The 17500-nt window shown below is 50.9% G+C and overlaps 1 protein-coding gene across 1 annotated transcript in view; it reads left to right on the forward strand.

Moving 5' to 3' along the window:
* TMEM131L (transmembrane 131 like) overlaps nt 1–17500 on the forward strand; it is an 84503-nt gene that overhangs the window by 44760 nt on the left and 22243 nt on the right. The window contains exons 11-20 of the mRNA XM_069978713.1: nt 685–790; nt 3495–3597; nt 4140–4293; nt 6928–7092; nt 8561–8627; nt 10576–10696; nt 11130–11265; nt 11490–11599; nt 11997–12069; nt 13885–14012. Of these exons, the coding sequence (XP_069834814.1) occupies nt 685–790; nt 3495–3597; nt 4140–4293; nt 6928–7092; nt 8561–8627; nt 10576–10696; nt 11130–11265; nt 11490–11599; nt 11997–12069; nt 13885–14012 (1163 nt within the window). The remainder of the gene's footprint in view (nt 1–684; nt 791–3494; nt 3598–4139; nt 4294–6927; nt 7093–8560; nt 8628–10575; nt 10697–11129; nt 11266–11489; nt 11600–11996; nt 12070–13884; nt 14013–17500) is intronic.

Below are 17500 nucleotides of genomic sequence, written 5' to 3' on the forward strand. Positions count from 1 at the left end.
TCTGGTGCAGCATACTGTAGGTTTGTGCTGCAGCATTGCATCTGGCGCAGCATACTGTAGGTTTGTGCTGCAGTGTTGTATCTGGTGCAGCATACTGTAGGTTTGTGCTGCAGCGTTGTATCTGGTGCAGCATACTGTAGGTTTGTGCTGCAGCATTGCATCTGGCGCAGCATACTGTAGGTTTGTGCTGCAGCATTGCATCTGGCGCAGCATACTGTAGGTTTGTGCTGCAGCGTTGTATCTGGTGCAGCATACTGTAGGTTTGTGCTGCAGCATTGCATCTGGCGCAGCATACTGTAGGTTTGTGCTGCAGTGTTGTATCTGGTGCAGCATGCTGTAGGTTTGTGCTGCAGCATTGCATCTGGCGCAGCATACTGTAGGTTTGTGCTACAGCGTTGCATCTGGCGCAGCATACTGTAGGTTTGTGCTGAAGCGTTGCCTCTGGTGCAGCATGCTGTATGTATGTTTGTGCTGAAACGTTGCATCTGGTACAGCATGCTGTAAGTTTGTTCTGCAGTGTTGCATCTGGTGCAGCATGCTGTTTGTGCTGCAGCGTTGCATCTGGTGCAGCACACTGTATGTTTGTGCTGCAGCGTTATTAGTTTATTAGGACGTTCTTTTCCTCCTCCTCGGACGTTTCCATGTGTAGACGACACTTAAAGGACGTTTCTCTCTCTCCTTCAGGATATCCACCATTTTCTCGGTGACAGCTTGTTTGTTCGCTTTGATCCTGTGATGCTGCTCAGCTCTTCCATCAATTTCACAAGAGCAGCGACCATTGTCTGCTCAGGTAACGTCACCTGCATTACTGCTCCCTGCTGTCTTATCTGGGGGGGGGGGGGGGGAAAGAGATCACTGGGGCACTATCTCCTATACACAGGATGAGTGTGAGATCACTGGGGCACTATCTCCTATACACAGGATGAGTGTGAGATCACTGGGGCACTACCTCCTATACACAGGATGAGTGTGAGATCACTGGGGCACTATCTCCTATACACAGGATGAGTGTGAGATCACTGGGGCACTACCTCCTATACACAGGATAAGTGTGAGATCACTGGGGCACTACGTCCTATACACAGGATGAGTGTGAGATCACTGGGGCACTACGTCCTATACACATGAGTTATGTCACGATACCAGAATTTTCAGTTCGATACCGATACTAACTTTTTTATTTCGATACTTAATACCAGTTTGATACTTACTAAAATATAAAAAAAAAAACAAAAAAAAAACACAACGATAGAACTATAATACCCCCTAGACAGTGAATATAATAAATCTGAAATGTTATCTATATTCTTCAGGCCTGCACTATTACAGAGATACCAATTTATGGACCTTTTTAAAATTTTATTTTGTTAATTTTACATAATTGTGTATAGAGTACAGCGATCACTTAGACAGCTCCCGCTCCAGCCTCCTCACGCTCTCTCCCGCTCCAGCCTCCTCACGCTCTCTCCCGCTCCAGCCTCCTCACGCTCTCTCCCGCTCCAGCCTCCTCACGCTCTCTCCCGCTCCAGCCTCCTCACGCTCTCTCCCGCTCCAGCCTCCTCACGCTCTCTCCCGCTCCAGCCTCCTCACGCTCTCTCCCGCTCCAGCCTCCTCACGCTCTCTCCCGCTCCAGCCTCCTCACGCTCTCTCCCGCTCCAGCCTCCTCACGCTCTCTCCCGCTCCAGCCTCCTCACGCTCTCTCCCGCTCCAGCCTCCTCACGCTCTCTCCCGCTCCAGCCTCCTCACGCTCTCTCCCGCTCCAGCCTCCTCACGCTCTCTCCCGCTCCAGCCTCCTCACGCTCTCTCCCGCTCCAGCCTCCTCACGCTCTCTCCCGCTCCAGCCTCCTCACGCTCTCTCCCGCTCCAGCCTCCTCACGCTCTCTCCCGCTCCAGCCTCCTCACGCTCTCTCCCGCTCCAGCCTCCTCACGCTCTCTCCCGCTCCAGCCTCCTCACGCTCTCTCCCGCTCCAGCCTCCTCACGCTCTCTCCCGCTCAAGCCTCCTCACGCTCCCTCCCGCTCCAGCCTCCTCACGCTCCCTCCCGCTCCAGCCTCCTCACGCTCCCTCCCGCTCCAGCCTCCTCACGCTCCCTCCCGCTCCAGCCTCCTCACGCTCCCTCCCGCTCCAGCCTCCTCACGCTCCCTCCCGCTCCAGCCTCCTCACGCTCCCTCCCGCTCCAGCCTCCTCACGCTCCCTCCCGCTCCAGCCTCCTCACGCTCCCTCCCGCTCCAGCCTCCTCACGCTCCCTCCCGCTCCAGCCTCCTCACGCTCCCTCCCGCTCCAGCCTCCTCACGCTCCCTCCCGCTCCAGCCTCCTCACGCTCCCTCCCGCTCCAGCCTCCTCACGCTCCCTCCCGCTCCAGCCTCCTCACGCTCCCTCCCGCTCCAGCCTCCTCACGCTCCCTCCCGCTCCAGCCTCCTCACGCTCCCTCCCGCTCCAGCCTCCTCACGCTCCCTCCCGCTCCAGCCTCCTCACGCTCCCTCCCGCTCCAGCCTCCTCACGCTCCCTCCCGCTCCAGCCTCCTCACGCTCCCTCCCGCTCCAGCCTCCTCACGCTCTCTCCCGCTCCAGCCTCCTCACGCTCTCTCCCGCTCCAGCCTCCTCACGCTCTCTCCCGCTCCAGCCTCCTCACGCTCTCTCCCGCTCCAGCCTCCTCACGCTCTCTCCCGCTCCAGCCTCCTCACGCTCTCTCCCGCTCCAGCCTCCTCACGCTCTCTCCCGCTCCAGCCTCCTCACGCTCTCTCCCGCTCCAGCCTCCTCACGCTCTCTCCCGCTCCAGCCTCCTCACGCTCTCTCCCGCTCCAGCCTCCTCACGCTCTCTCCCGCTCCAGCCTCCTCACGCTCTCTCCCGCTCCAGCCTCCTCACGCTCTCTCCCGCTCCAGCCTCCTCACGCTCTCTCCCGCTCCAGCCTCCTCACGCTCTCTCCCGCTCCAGCCTCCTCACGCTCTCTCCCGCTCCAGCCTCCTCACGCTCTCTCCCGCTCCAGCCTCCTCACGCTCTCTCCCGCTCCAGCCTCCTCAGCAGGGAGAGGCACACAGAGAACACAGCCGGCACTCAGATAGCCGCTGGCCATGTTCTCTGCGCTATGCCTTGTTTTAAGCTGCCTAATAGTGCAGTTTAACATAAAGTATCGATACCAGGGAATCCTGGTACCGAACCGTTTTTTTGCCCGAAATATCGATAGTAGTATCGATATTTCGGTGCATCCCTACACAGGATTAGTGTGAGATCACTGGGGCACTATCTCCTATACACAGAATGGGGGAGGAGTGCCGGTCTCATTCAGCTGAGTTTAGTAGGATATGAGAGCTGAGCCGTGATTGGCTGGTCTGGGATTGTCTGACTTAATGCTGGTCGTCAGTCTTTATTTAAAGGGATTTATCCAGTTGTTACTGACATAATAGTCTCAGGAGCGAGTTCATATGTGACGACCTTTGTTTCCTGACCTCTGACCCCCTTCAGCTGAATACCTGATTTTATGTTTTGCCACCACAGCCTCGCGGGAGTCTGAGTGCGACTTGTCTGATGGAAAGCGACTCCGCGTCCTCGAAGCTGCTCCCCCCACCTCCCACTGCGCTTCCTACAATGTAACCGAGGGGTAGGTGCAAGCCGGACGTACCATTATATATGAGCTCAGGCTGTCACTTCTATTCACAAATCTCCAGCCTTTCGGTACTTATCAGCTGCTGTATGTCCTGCAGGAAGCGGTGTATTCTCTCCAGTCTGACACAGTGCTCTCTGCTGCCACCTCTGTACATGTCAGGAACTATCTACAGCAGCAGAAAACCTCTCCTGCTCTGGACAGTTCCTGACATGGACAGAGGTGGCAGCAGAGAGCACTGTGTCAGACTGGAGAGAATACACCACTTCCTGCAGGACATACAGCAGCTGATAAGTACTGGAAGACTGGAGATTTGTAAATGGAAGTAAATCACAAATCTATAAAACTTTCTAAAACCAGATTTGTAAGAAAAAGATTTTTGCCAGATTATCCCTTTAAGAGATTCCTGGTGCCAGTAGTGCAGAATATTGTCTGGATGGTTCTGGAACATCCTTTCTAATATAAGGGCCGTGTGGTCAGTTTTGGCCGTGAGTGTTTTATGTTTCCTTTCTGATCTCAGTTTTTTCTATCTTTTTTAGGTATTTGAGTTTTGATTCTTCAAAAATCTCATTTTACCTTCAACAACTTCCGGATCCTTCTGGATTGTTCTCATTGTGGCTGGAAAACGACCTGCACTTCCCTGTACGTCTCGCTGATGTGTTTCTTCCAGAACAAGTCCGGGGGGTCTTACAGGTGCGGAGCGTATAGTGTTACCGTATACCGTATACTGTGCCTATAGTGTTACCATATACTGTGCCTATAGTGTTACCGTATACTGTGCCTATAGTGTTACCGTATACTGTGCCTATAGTGTTACCGTATACTGTGCCTATAGTGTTACCGTATACTGTGCCTATAGTGTTACCGTATACTGTGCCTATAGTGTTACCGTATACTGTGCCTATAGTGTTACCGTATACTGTGCCTATAGAGTTACCGTATGCTGTGCCTATAGTGTTACCGTATACCGTATACTGTGCCTATAGTGTTACCATATACTGTGCCTATAGTGTTACCGTATACTGTGCCTATAGTGTTACCGTATACTGTGCCTATAGTGTTACCGTATACTGTGCCTATAGTGTTACCGTATACTGTGCCTATAGTGTTACCGTATGCTGTGCCTATAGTGTTACCGTATACTGTGCCTATAGTGTTACCGTATGCTGTGCCTATAGTGTTACCGTATGCTGTGCCTATAGTGTTACCGTATGCTGTGCCTATAGTGTTACCGTATGCTGTGCCTATAGTGTTACCGTATGCTGTGCCTATAGTGTTACCGTATGCTGTGCCTATAGTGTTACCGTATGCTGTGCCTATAGAGTTACCGTATACTGTGCCTATAGAGCTCTGCCCGCTCACAATGGTGGACACCACAGCCTCGCCCGCTCTGCCCGCTCACAATGGTGGACACCACAGCCTCGCCCGCTCTGCCCGCTCACAATGGTGGACACCACAGCCTCGCCCGCTCTGCCCGCTCACAATGGTGGACACCACAGCCTCGCCCGCTCTGCCCGCTCACAATGGTGGACACCACAGCCTCGCCCGCTCTGCCCGCTCACAATGGTGGACACCACAGCCTCGCCCGCTCTGCCCGCTCACAATGGTGGACACCACAGCCTCGCCCGCTCTGCCCGCTCACAATGGTGGACACCACAGCCTCGCCCGCTCTGCCCGCTCACAATGGTGGACACCACAGCCTCGCCCGCTCTGCCCGCTCACAATGGTGGACACCACAGCCTCGCCCGCTCTGCCCGCTCACAATGGTGGACACCACAGCCTCGCCCGCTCTGCCCGCTCACAATGGTGGACACCACAGCCTCGCCCGCTCTGCCCGCTCACAATGGTGGACACCACAGCCTCGCCCGCTCTGCCCGCTCACAATGGTGGCCACTACCGCCTCGCCCGCTCTGCCCGCTCACAATGGTGGCCACTACCGCGTCTCCTGTCTCCTCCAGGTGCTGCTCATGTATCACATGTGAGGAAACAGAAAACTAGTGTGAGCAGGGCCTCTAATATTGCAGTAAGCTGCTGCCCCCTACTGGTGAGATGGAGTCACAGCATCGGCTTTCAGATCTGCAGGAAACATAGTAAACACCAGTAATGTTACTGGTATTAGAAATGGCGTATATTACAGCTACCACAGCAGGTCGGCCTCCATATGTGGAGATGGGGGGACATCATGTGTCACCTCAAGATAAGCAATAACGAAGTGTGTAGCCTGACGTGTAGATGCAGCCGGCGCTGTGTGATATTTATCCCGATACATAAAATCCATAGGAACCGGCGTCTGTCATTGGAGCTGTGTCCTTAAGAAGTGTGTGAGTGTCGGTGGTCGGTTGTGTGAGTGTCGGTGGTCGGTTGTGTGAGTGTCGGTGGTCGGTTGTGTGAGTGTCGGTGGTCGGTTGTGTGAGTGTCGGTGGTCGGTTGTGTGAGTGTCGGTGGTCGGTTGTGTGAGTGTCGGTGGTCGGTTGTGTGAGTGTCGGTGGTCGGTTGTGTGAGTGTCGGTGGTCGGTTGTGTGAGTGTCGGTGGTCGGTTGTGTGAGTGTCGGTGGTCGGTTGTGTGAGTGTCGGTGGTCGGTTGTGTGAGTGTCGGTGGTCGGTTGTGTGAGTGTCGGTGGTCGGTTGTGTGAGTGTCGGTGGTCGGTTGTGTGAGTGTCGGTGGTCGGTTGTGTGAGTGTCGGTGGTCGGTTGTGTGAGTGTCGGTGGTCGGTTGTGTGAGTGTCGGTGGTCGGTTGTGTGAGTGTCGGTGGTCGGTTGTGTGAGTGTCGGTGGTCGGTTGTGTGAGTGTCGGTGGTCGGTTGTGTGAGTGTCGGTGGTCGGTTGTGTGAGTGTCGGTGGTCGGTTGTGTGAGTGTCGGTGGTCGGTTGTGTGAGTGTCGGTGGTCGGTTGTGTGAGTGTCGGTGGTCGGTTGTGTGAGTGTCGGTGGTCGGTTGTGTGAGTGTCGGTGAGCGGGTGTGTCTGTGTGTGTGTGTCGGTGAGCGGGTGTGTCTGTGTGTGTGTGTCGGTGAGCGGGTGTGTCTGTGTGTGTGTGTGTCGGTGAGCGGGTGTGTCTGTGTGTCGGTGAGCGGGTGTGTCTGTGTGTCGGTGAGCGGGTGTGTCTGTGTGTGTGTGTGTCGGTGAGCGGGTGTGTCTGTGTATCGGTGAGCGGGTGTGTCTGTGTGTGTGTGTGTCGGTGAGCGGAGGGGGGGGGGGGTGAGACGGTGGACAGTTGTGTGGATTGCTCCTGTAGGTTAGTGGAGTTGGCAGCGCTGCTGGCTGGACACTCTATCGTCCTGCAGATGGCAGACACTCACCTTCCTCTTCTCTCTCCCTATGGTCGCACAGATACAGAACTTCACGCACTTCCTGCCGCTTCCTCCCGGCTGCTGGGAAATATTATCGCTGAGAATTGACGCCAAAGAATCTCTCCTGAACTTTTTGATGAACCTGCTGATCAGCACATCGCTGGGTGTGACCTTTGAGGTTCCCATGCTGGTGTATAAGGTTGAGGTGAGTCCTTGCACCCCGTCTTCTCTTATAGAAATGTGGTAATGTTGCCGTGTATCTATGAACTGTGAATTAGGGGGGGGGGGGGGCTGGCGCACCGACCCTCTGATACTACAAGCTGAGGTCAGGTGAGCAGGACAAGGTTACAGGATCCTGCGCCCCCTCTGCTAATAGTACAGGAGGCTGCAGCGCTCCCTGGGGATATGTCACCCCTCCCCCCTAGTATTATGGGTGCTGATCAGTGGGGATCCATAAAAACCCTTCAGCGGGATCCAGTCACTATTGTAATGCATATAGCGCTGTTAGCAGATCCTAATAGCCGCCAAAGCCTTGTCATACCACACCAGGTGCGCCGTCCTCGTACGGGGTTTATCCCAGAAACGCTGCTTTATTCTGGAGCGCTGCAGGGGGTGACGCCAGGACTAGTCACATCTCTCTGCCTGTCAGCGCACTCTGCAGTGATGATTGACAGGCAAAGAGCCCCATTAGAAGCGGCCTGGACTCCTTCCAGATGACGCGTTCCGACTTCATCCCCTAGGAGGACGGCGCACCGGGTGGAGTATGACAGCAGCTCTGTTACATTATACGCCTTATTATAGGGATTGGTTTCCTCTAACTATGGACATTAGTCTAACCATCTATATACTGTATATATCTATCTGAGAATTCCAGGACAGATTCATTGTTATGTGGCGTCAAGGCAGAGCTAACGGACGGGGAGACGAGTAATGGATCCATTTCCAGCCCAGTATGATGTGTCAATATGGCTGTAGCACTGTAATGACACAGCCTCAGAGATCCACAGTCTCTTACCACTGCCAGCACTGTAATGACACAGCCTCAGAGATCCACAGTCTCTTACCACTACCGGCACTGTAATGACACAGCCTCAGAGATCCACACAGTCTCTTACCACTGCCAGCACTGTAATGACACAGCCTCAGAGATCCACACAGTCTCTTACCACTGCCAGCACTGTAATGACACAGCCTCAGAGATCCACACAGTCTCCCCACTACCGGCACTGTAATGACACAGCCTCAGAGATCCACAGTCTCTGACCACTACCGGCACTGTAATGACACAGCCTCAGAGATCCACAGAGTCTCCCCACTGCCAGCACTGTAATGACACAGCCTCAGAGATCCACACAGTCTCCCCACTGCCGGCACTGTAATGACACAGCCTCAGAGATCCACACAGTCTCCCCACTGCCGGCACTGTAATGACACAGCCTCAGAGATCCACACAGTCTCCCCACTGCCGGAACTGTACTGACACATCTGCCGGTTGGGGAATGAACCCATTACTCTCCTTCCCCGCCTGTAAGCTGTGACTGACTCGTCTTCGGACACGTTATAGTCTGCGCATGGTTGGGATCCTGGGGCGCCCTCTGCGTCCAGCCGACTCTCTATAACTGAACAGTAAACGTCTTTGTACTTAATGTTTTGGCTCTTCCGTTATATTTCAGTCTGGAGGCCGGCAGATGAGCGCGGTGCAGTGCGGAGCTCTCCCCATTATCAGCCACCTGACCATCGGTAATTATCTTGTCGTTATTAGCTCCGGAGTGTCCCCTTATGGCGGCCACCTCTCCTCTATCTGCCTTCTGTCATAACTTTGATACATTGTAAAATCTGGGCATTGGCCAAAGTGCGGACGATGTCTCCTTCCAGATGGTGGTATATAGCCGACCCCACTGTACGCTGATACACAAATAAAAGCGGTCACCCATTCACTAAGGCCGCAATCACATGATCCGTCAATGTCTGTCCTGGAGGGCCTGAATGTTACAGCGGAGCGAGCACAGATGGTGTGAATGCGGCCTAAACATCTTGGATTTGGAGCGGGGCCCTCACACACTACAGAAATCACGCCGATATCCTTGCGCGCTCCGCTTGAATATCCAGCCGTCCCATAGGCTTCATTCTAGGCTCAGGCGGAGTCCCCCGTCCACTCAAACAATTGACATGTCAACTTCAGAGGACAGAGAAGAGAGAAGCCATGCAGACAGGCCGAACCCTCCGACCTCATACAGGCGGGGTCCCTGCTCAGGGATGTCCCAGGTTTTGATCGTTTGCCAAGAAGAACCCAATGACCCGGCGTCTGTATCGGACTGTGTGCGGCGTCTGTATCTGACTGTGAGCGGCGCCTGTATCTGACTGTGTGCGGCGTCTGTATCTGACTGTGTGCGGCGTCTGTATCTGACTGTGTGCGGCGTCTGTATCTGACTGTGAGCGGCGTCTGTATCGGACTGTGTGCGGCGTCTGTATCTGACTGTGTGCGGCGTCTGTATCTGACTGTGTGCGGCGCCTGTATCTGACTGTGTGCGGCGTCTGTATCTGACTGTGAGCGGCGCCTGTATCTGACTGTGAGCGGCGCCTGTATCGGACTGTGTGCGGCGTCTGTATCTGACTGTGTGCGGCGTCTGTATCTGACTGTGAGCGGCGCCTGTATCTGACTGTGTGCGGCGTCTGTATCTGACTGTGTGCGGCGTCTGTATCTGACTGTGTGCGGCGTCTGTATCTGACTGTGAGCGGCGTCTGTATCTGACTGTGAGCGGCGCCTGTATCTGACTGTGAGCGGCGCCTGTATCTGACTGTGAGCGGCGCCTGTATCTGACTGTGAGCGGCGTCTGTATCTGACTGTGAGCGGCGCCTGTATCTGACTGTGAGCGGCGCCTGTATCTGACTGTGAGCGGCGCCTGTATCTGACTGTGAGCGGCGCCTGTATCTGACTGTGAGCGGCGCCTGTATCTGACTGTGAGCGGCGCCTGTATCTGACTGTGAGCGGCGCCTGTATCTGACTGTGAGCGGCGCCTGTATCTGACTGTGCGGCGCCTGTATCTGACTGTGAGCGGCGCCTGTATCTGACTGTGAGCGGCGCCTGTATCTGACTGTGAGCGGCACCTGTATCTGACTGTGAGCGGCGCCTGTATCTGACTGTGAGCGGCGCCTGTATCGGACTGTGAGCGGCGCCTGTATCGGACTGTGAGCGGCGCCTGTATCGGACTGTGAGCGGCGCCTGTATCGGACTGTGAGCGGCGCCTGTATCGGACTGTGAGCGGCGCCTGTATCGGACTGTGAGCGGCGCCTGTATCGGACTGTGAGCGGCGCCTGTATCGGACTGTGAGCGGCGCCTGTATCTGACTGTGAGCGGCGCCTGTATCTGACTGTGAGCGGCGCCTGTATCTGACTGTGAGCGGCGCCTGTATCAGTGAGTATGACGCAGATTAGATGAGGAGCGGCGGGCAGCCAGTATGATGGAGAATAGATAGATGAGGAGCGGCGGGCAGCCAGTATGATGGAGAATAGATAGATGAGGAGCGGCGGGCAGCCAGTATGATGGAGAATAGATAGATGAGGAGCGGCGGGCAGCCAGTATGATGGAGAATAGATAGATGAGGAGGCTATAGGGAAATTTCTGTGATTATTTTACCCTCTCACTTTTCTCCCATATTGATGGTCACCCTTCTGACTGTTTCCACAGAGGAGAGTGTGCGCTGGCAGCAGAGTCTCTCCTTAGGATTGGCCGCCTGGAAGATGGACTATGAGTTAGGAAGTGAAGTGTATGAGAAGTATCAGAAGATGCAAGATAAAGCGTCCTGCAGGTCAGTGCTCTCAGCTTCTCAGCATTGGAAATACACTATGTTACTGGCTCTGTATATGTGATATATACTGGTTCTGTATGTCACATGTGCTGGTTCTGGATATGTTCTGGATAGATATGGTCATGGATACCGGTTCTGGATATCTTATGTATACTGGTTCTGGATGTGTTATTGATATGCAATGTATACTGGATATGTATAGGTGATGTATACTGGAGATGTTATGTATACTGGTTCTGTTTATGTTCTGTATGCTGGTTCTGTATACTGGATATGTATGCTGGTTCTGTATTACTGGTTCTGTATATGTAATGTATACTGGCTCTTTATACTGGATATGTATATGTGATATGTATAATGGTTCTGTATATGTATGTCATGTATACTGGTTCTGTATACTGGTTAGGAATATAATCCTGTCTTTTCTCTGCAGGAGAAAAAGTGTGGAGAATCCCGGCGTCGCTCACCAGAAGGACGGTGAGCAGCGACCTCTTGTCTTCCTGCCCCGGCTAAGTGCTGAGCCTGGTCTGGTGGTGAACTTCACTGCGACGGCTCTAAGTAACCGCTCGGTAAGTGCTGATACTGTTACCATATATGTCAGTGTACAGCATGTGTATATAATATCATATGTCAGTATACAGCATGTGTATATAATATCATATGTCAGTATACAGCATGTGTATATAATATATGTCAGTATACAGCATGTGTATATAATATATGTCAGTATACAGCATGTATATACCGCGCTGCTTTGTTAACGTTCTAGTTATTTTCTCCTATTTACATTTAGGTGAATTTTCTGATACTGAGGAACCCCTCCCCATTTCCAGTTTGGCTGCAACTTCTACCTCTGTCCCATTATCCTAATCCACAAGCTGCTCTTGGCCTTCTGAGTAAATGGTATGAAGCCCCTCCCCCTGTCCTGGCTGTGAGGTCCCTCCCCTCCCCCTGGCCTGGCTGTGAGGGCCCTCCCCCTGGCCTGGCTGTGAGGGCCCTCCCCTCCCCCTGTCCTGGCTGTGAGGCCCCTCCCCTCCCCCCTTGTCCTGGCTGTGAGGCCCCTCCCCTCCCCCCTTGTCCTGGCTGTGAGGCCCCTCCCCCCTTGTCCTGGCTGTGAGGCCCCTCCCCTCCCCCCTTGTCCTGGCTGTGAGGCCCCTCCCCTCCCCCCTTGGCCTGGCTGTGAGGCCCCTCCCCTTGGCCTGGCTGTGAGGCCCCTCCCCTCCCCCTGGCTTGGCTGTCTGTTAGCCGGGGATTTGGCCTCCATCTACGGCTTAGTGATGGACTGTCCTTTCTCCTCTAGGTACGGTGTGAATGAGCAGATGGTGGACGTTACCACAGCCGAGTTCGGCCTTCAGAGGCAGTGTGACCGAGAGGTAACTCATCACTGACTGACACTATTTGTCTCGTCTCGTTTTTTTATAACTCATTGAGAATATTTGCAACCTAGAAAAACTACAGCGTGAAAACGGTATAGAAATAAAATCATTGTCCCCCCCAAGTGATGGGTAATAACCTGCCTCTACATTATACTGTGGATGTTACATCTGATATATTCTCACCCTGCAGTGACCACCTGAAGCCAGGACGTGTGTATAATAAGGGAAGGTGACGGTGTATAATAAGGGAAGGTGACCGTGTGTATAATAAGGGAAGGTGACGGTGTATAATAAGGGAAGGTGACCGGTGTATAATAAGGGAAGGTGACCGGTGTATAATAAGGGAAGGTGACCGTGTGTATAATAAGGGAAGGTGACCGGTGTATAATAAGGGAAGGTGACGGTGTATAATAAGGGAAGGTGACCGTGTGTATAATAAGGGAAGGTGACGGTGTATAATAAGGGAAGGTGACTGGTGTATAATAAGGGAAAGTGACCGTGTGTATAATAAGGGAAGGTGACCGGTGTATAATAAGGGAAGGTGACGGTGTATAATAAGGGAAGGTGACGGTGTATAATAAGGGAAGGTGACCGGTGTATAATAAGGGAAGGTGACGGTGTATAATAAGGGAAGGTGACGGTGTATAATAAGGGAAGGTGACCGGTGTATAATAAGGGAAGGTGACGGTGTATAATAAGGGAAGGTGACGGTGTATAATAAGGGAAGGTGACCGGTGTATAATAAGGGAAGGTGACGGTGTATAATAAGGGAAGGTGACGGTGTATAATAAGGGAAGGTGACGGTGTATAATAAGGGAAGGTGACGGTGTATAATAAGGGAAGGTGACGGTGTATAATAAGGGAAGGTGACGGTGTATAATAAGGGAAGGTGACGGTGTATAATAAGGGAAGGTGACCGTGTGTATAATAAGGGAAGGTGACGGTGTATAATAAGGGAAGGTGACGGTGTATAATAAGGGAAGGTGACGGTGTATAATAAGGGAAGGTGACGGTGTATAATAAGGGAAGGTGACCGGTGTATAATAAGGGAAGGTGACGGTGTGTATAATAAGGGAAGGTGACGGTGTATAATAAGGGAAGGTGACGGTGTATAATAAGGGAAGGTGACGGTGTATAATAAGGGAAGGTGACCGTGTGTATAATAAGGGAAGGTGACGGTGTATAATAAGGGAAGGTGATGGTGTATAATAAGGGAAGGTGACGGTGTATAATAAGGGAAGGTGACGGTGTATAATAAGGGAAGGTGACGGTGTATAATAAGGGAAGGTGACTGTGTATAATAAGGGAAGGTGACGGTGTATAATAAGGGAAGGTGACTGTGTATAATAAGGGAAGGTGACGGTGTATAATAAGGGAAGGTGACCGGTGTATAATAAGGGAAGGGGACGGTGTATAATAAGGGAAGGTGACGGTGTATAATAAGGGAAGGTGACGGCGTGTGCTGCACTCATGGATTATAGACCAAACCCTCGGGCACTAGGTCTGGGGTACAAACCCCCTTACAAATTAAACCGCCCTATCTCAATAAAAATAACATTTAATTAATTGTTTAAGAAAATCTGTGGATCTACTGTTTAAAAGCACATCCACCCTCCTGCTGACTACAACCCTTCCTAATACTCGGTGGAGCTGCCGCCCTACCACACTGCCAGTCTGCTGTACTCTGCCAGTAATAGGGGGGCTTGTACCCCCGGCCTGGTCTCTGTAGTGACCCCTGATGTTACTCGTTATCTATTATAGATCCTGCTGAATCTTTCTGAATCTGATTGTATTATTGTAACTGTCTTTTAGGATGAGGACGGTGCGATCTGCAGCCAGGAAGTTACTGAAGTCCTGTTACAGCCCTGGGAAAGGCAGCATGTTGGTGTAGTCTTCACCCCTGCAGATTATAGGAAAGTTACTTCTCTTATAGTAATCAGGTATGTGTTGTGTATCTGCAGGTACCATTCCTTAAAGTGTCCCTGTTATAACTTTCAAAATCTAAATCAGCAGTAGATGTGTGAGAGAGAGCAAGTTTGCCATATACATTCATTATTGTTTTTGTTATCGTGCTGTAACACAAAGCTGAACTTATTACAAGTCCAGGTCCAGTCTCCTGAAGGCAGCTATATAACAGCTATACTTACTGTATCCAGGTCCAGTCTCCTGAAGGCAGCTATATAACTGCTGTACTTACTGTGTCCAGGTTCAGTCTCCTGAAGGCAGCTATATAACAGCTATACTTACTATATCCAGGTCCAGTCTCCTGAAGGCAGCTATATAACAGCTATACTTACTGTATCCAGGTCCAGTCTCCTGAAGGCTGCTATATAACAGCTATACTTACTGTATCCAGGTCCAGTCTCCTGAAGGCAGCTATATAACAGCTATACTTACTGTATCCAGGTCCAGTCTCCTGAAGGCAGCTATATAACTGCTGTACTTACTGTGTCCAGGTTCAGTCTCCTGAAGGCAGCTATATAACAGCTATACTTACTATATCCAGGTCCAGTCTCCTGAAGGCAGCTATATAACAGCTATACTTACTGTATCCAGGTCCAGTCTCCTGAAGGCAGCTATATAACTGCTGTACTTACTGTATCCAGGTCCAGTCTCCTGAAGGCAGCTATATAACTGCTGTACTTACTGTATCCAGGTCCAGTCTCCTGAAGGCTGCTATATAACTGCTGTACTTACTGTATCCAGGTCCAGTCTCCTGAAGGCTGCTATATAACAACTATACTTACTGTATCCAGGGCCAGTCTCCTGAAGGCAGCTATATAACAGCTATACTTACTGTATCCAGGTCCAGTCTCCTGAAGGCTGCTGTATATAAGCTATACTTACTGTATCCAGGTCCAGTCTCCTGAAGGCAGCTATATAACTGCTGTACTTACTGTATCCAGGTCCAGTCTACTGAAGGCTGCTATATAACAGCTGTACTTACTGTATCCAGGTCCAGTCTACTGAAGGCTGCTATATAACTGCTATACTTACTGTATCCAGGTCCAGTCTACTGAAGGCTGCTATATAACAGCTATACTTACTGTATCCAGGTCCAGTCTCCTGAAGGCAGCTATATAACTGCTGTACTTACTGTATCCAGGTCCAGTCTACTGAAGGCTGCTATATAACAGCTGTACTTACTGTATCCAGGTCCAGTCACCTGATGGCTGCTATATAACAGCTGTACTTACTGTATCCAGGTCCAGTCTACTGAAGGCTGCTATATAACAGCTATACTTACTGTATCCAGGTCCAGTCTCCTGAAGGCAGCTATATAACTGCTGTACTTACTGTATCCAGGTCCAGTCTACTGAAGGCTGCTATATAACAGCTGTACTTACTGTATCCAGGTCCAGTCTACTGAAGGCTGCTATATAACTGCTGTACTTACTGTATCCAGGTCCAGTCTCCTGATCAGCTATATAACAGCTATACTTACTGTATCCAGGTCCAGTCTCCTGAGGGCAGCTATATAACAGCTATACTTACTGTATCCAGGTCCAGTCTACTGAAGGCTGCTATATAACAGCTGTACTTACTGTATCCAGGTCCAGTCTCCTGATCAGCTATATAACAGCTATACTTACTGTATCCAGGTCCAGTCTACTGAAGGCTGCTATATAACAGCTATACTTACTGTATCCAGGTCCAGTCACCTGAAGGCTTCTATATAACAGCTATACTTACTGTATCCAGGTCCAGTCTACTGAAGGCTGCTATATAACAGCTATACTTACTGTATCCAGGTCCAGTCACCTGAAGGCTTCTATATCACAGCTATACTTACTGTATCCAGGTCCAGTCTTCTGAAGGCAGCTATATAACAGCGATACTTACTTTATCCAGGTCCAGTTTCCTGAAGGCAGCTATACTTACTGTATCCAGGTCCAGTCTCCTGAAGGAAGCTATATAACAGCTATACTTACTGTATCCAGGCCCAGTCTCCTGAAGGCAGCTATATAACAGCTATACTTACTGTATCCAGGTCCAGTCTCCTTAGGGCAGCTTTATACCAGCTATACTTACTGTATCCAGGTCCAGTCTCCTGAAGGCAGCTATATAACTGCTGTACTTACTGTATCCAGGTCCAGTCACCTGAAGGCTTCTATATAACAGCTATACTTACTGTATCCCGGTCCAGTCTTCTGAAGGCAGCTATATACCAGCTATACTTACTGTATCCATGCCCACTCTCCTATATACCAGCTATACTTACTGTATCCAGGTCCAGTCTCCTGAGGGCAGCTATATACCAGCTATACTTACTGTATCCAGGTCCAGTCTCCTGAAGGCTTCTATATAACAGCTATACTTACTGTATCCAGGTCCAGTCTCCTGAAGGCAGCTATATACCAGCTATAATTACTGTATCCAGGTCCAGTATCCTGAAGGCAGCTATACTTACTGTATCCAGGTCCAGTCTCCTGAAGGCAGCTATATACCAGCTATACTTACTGTATCCAGGTCCAGTCTCCTGAAGGCAGCTATATACCAGCTATACTTACTGTATCCAGGTCCAGTCTCCTGAAGGCTGCTGTATATAAGCTATAATTACTGTATCCAGGTCCAGTCTCCTGAAGGCAGCTATATAACAGCTATACTTACTGTATCCAGGTCCAGTCTCCTGAAGGCAGCTATATAACAGCTATACTTACTGTATCCAGGTCCAGTCTCCTGAAGGCAGCTATATAACAGCTGTACTTACTGTATCCAGGTCCAGTCTCCTGAAGGCAGATTTTCTGGCTTGTTGGTTGGAAAAGACTGACTAAACACAGGAATACCTTCCGGTATAGAAAGTGACGGCTCAGTGTATCCATCGATCACATGACTGCCTTCTCTCTGTAAGCGATCAGATGACCGGGGATACACAGGACTCCCTGTACTCTTGACTGTTTCCATACCGTGTTCTCCATGATAACTTAAAAAAAAATATATAAATTGCAGACTTGCTGTATATCACATACTACTATACTAATATCTACTGCTGATTTAGATTTTTAAAGTTATAAAGACAGGGAGACTTTAAACACTGCAAAATAATTAAAGGGGCTCTCCAGTGAAAATCTTTTTTTCTTTCAAATGACCTGGTATAAGAAAGTTATATAGATTTGTAATTTATTTCTATTTACAAAGCTCCAGTCTTCCAGTACTTATCAGCTGCTGTATGTCCTGCAGGAAGTGGTGTAATCTCTCTGCTGCCACCTCTGTCCATGTCAGGAACTGTCCAGAACAGGAGAGGTTTTCTATGGGGATTTGCTGCTGCTCTGGACAGTTCCTGACATGGACAGAGGTGGCAGCAGAGAGCACTGTGTCAGACTGGAGAGAATACACCACTTCCTGCAGGACATACAGCAGCTGATAAGTACTGGAAGACTGGAGATTTGTAAAGAAATAAATTCAAATCTACATAACTTTCTTAAAC

This window comes from Dendropsophus ebraccatus, chromosome 7 (assembly GCF_027789765.1).
Source record: "Dendropsophus ebraccatus isolate aDenEbr1 chromosome 7, aDenEbr1.pat, whole genome shotgun sequence".
Taxonomy (NCBI): Eukaryota; Metazoa; Chordata; class Amphibia; order Anura; family Hylidae; genus Dendropsophus; species Dendropsophus ebraccatus.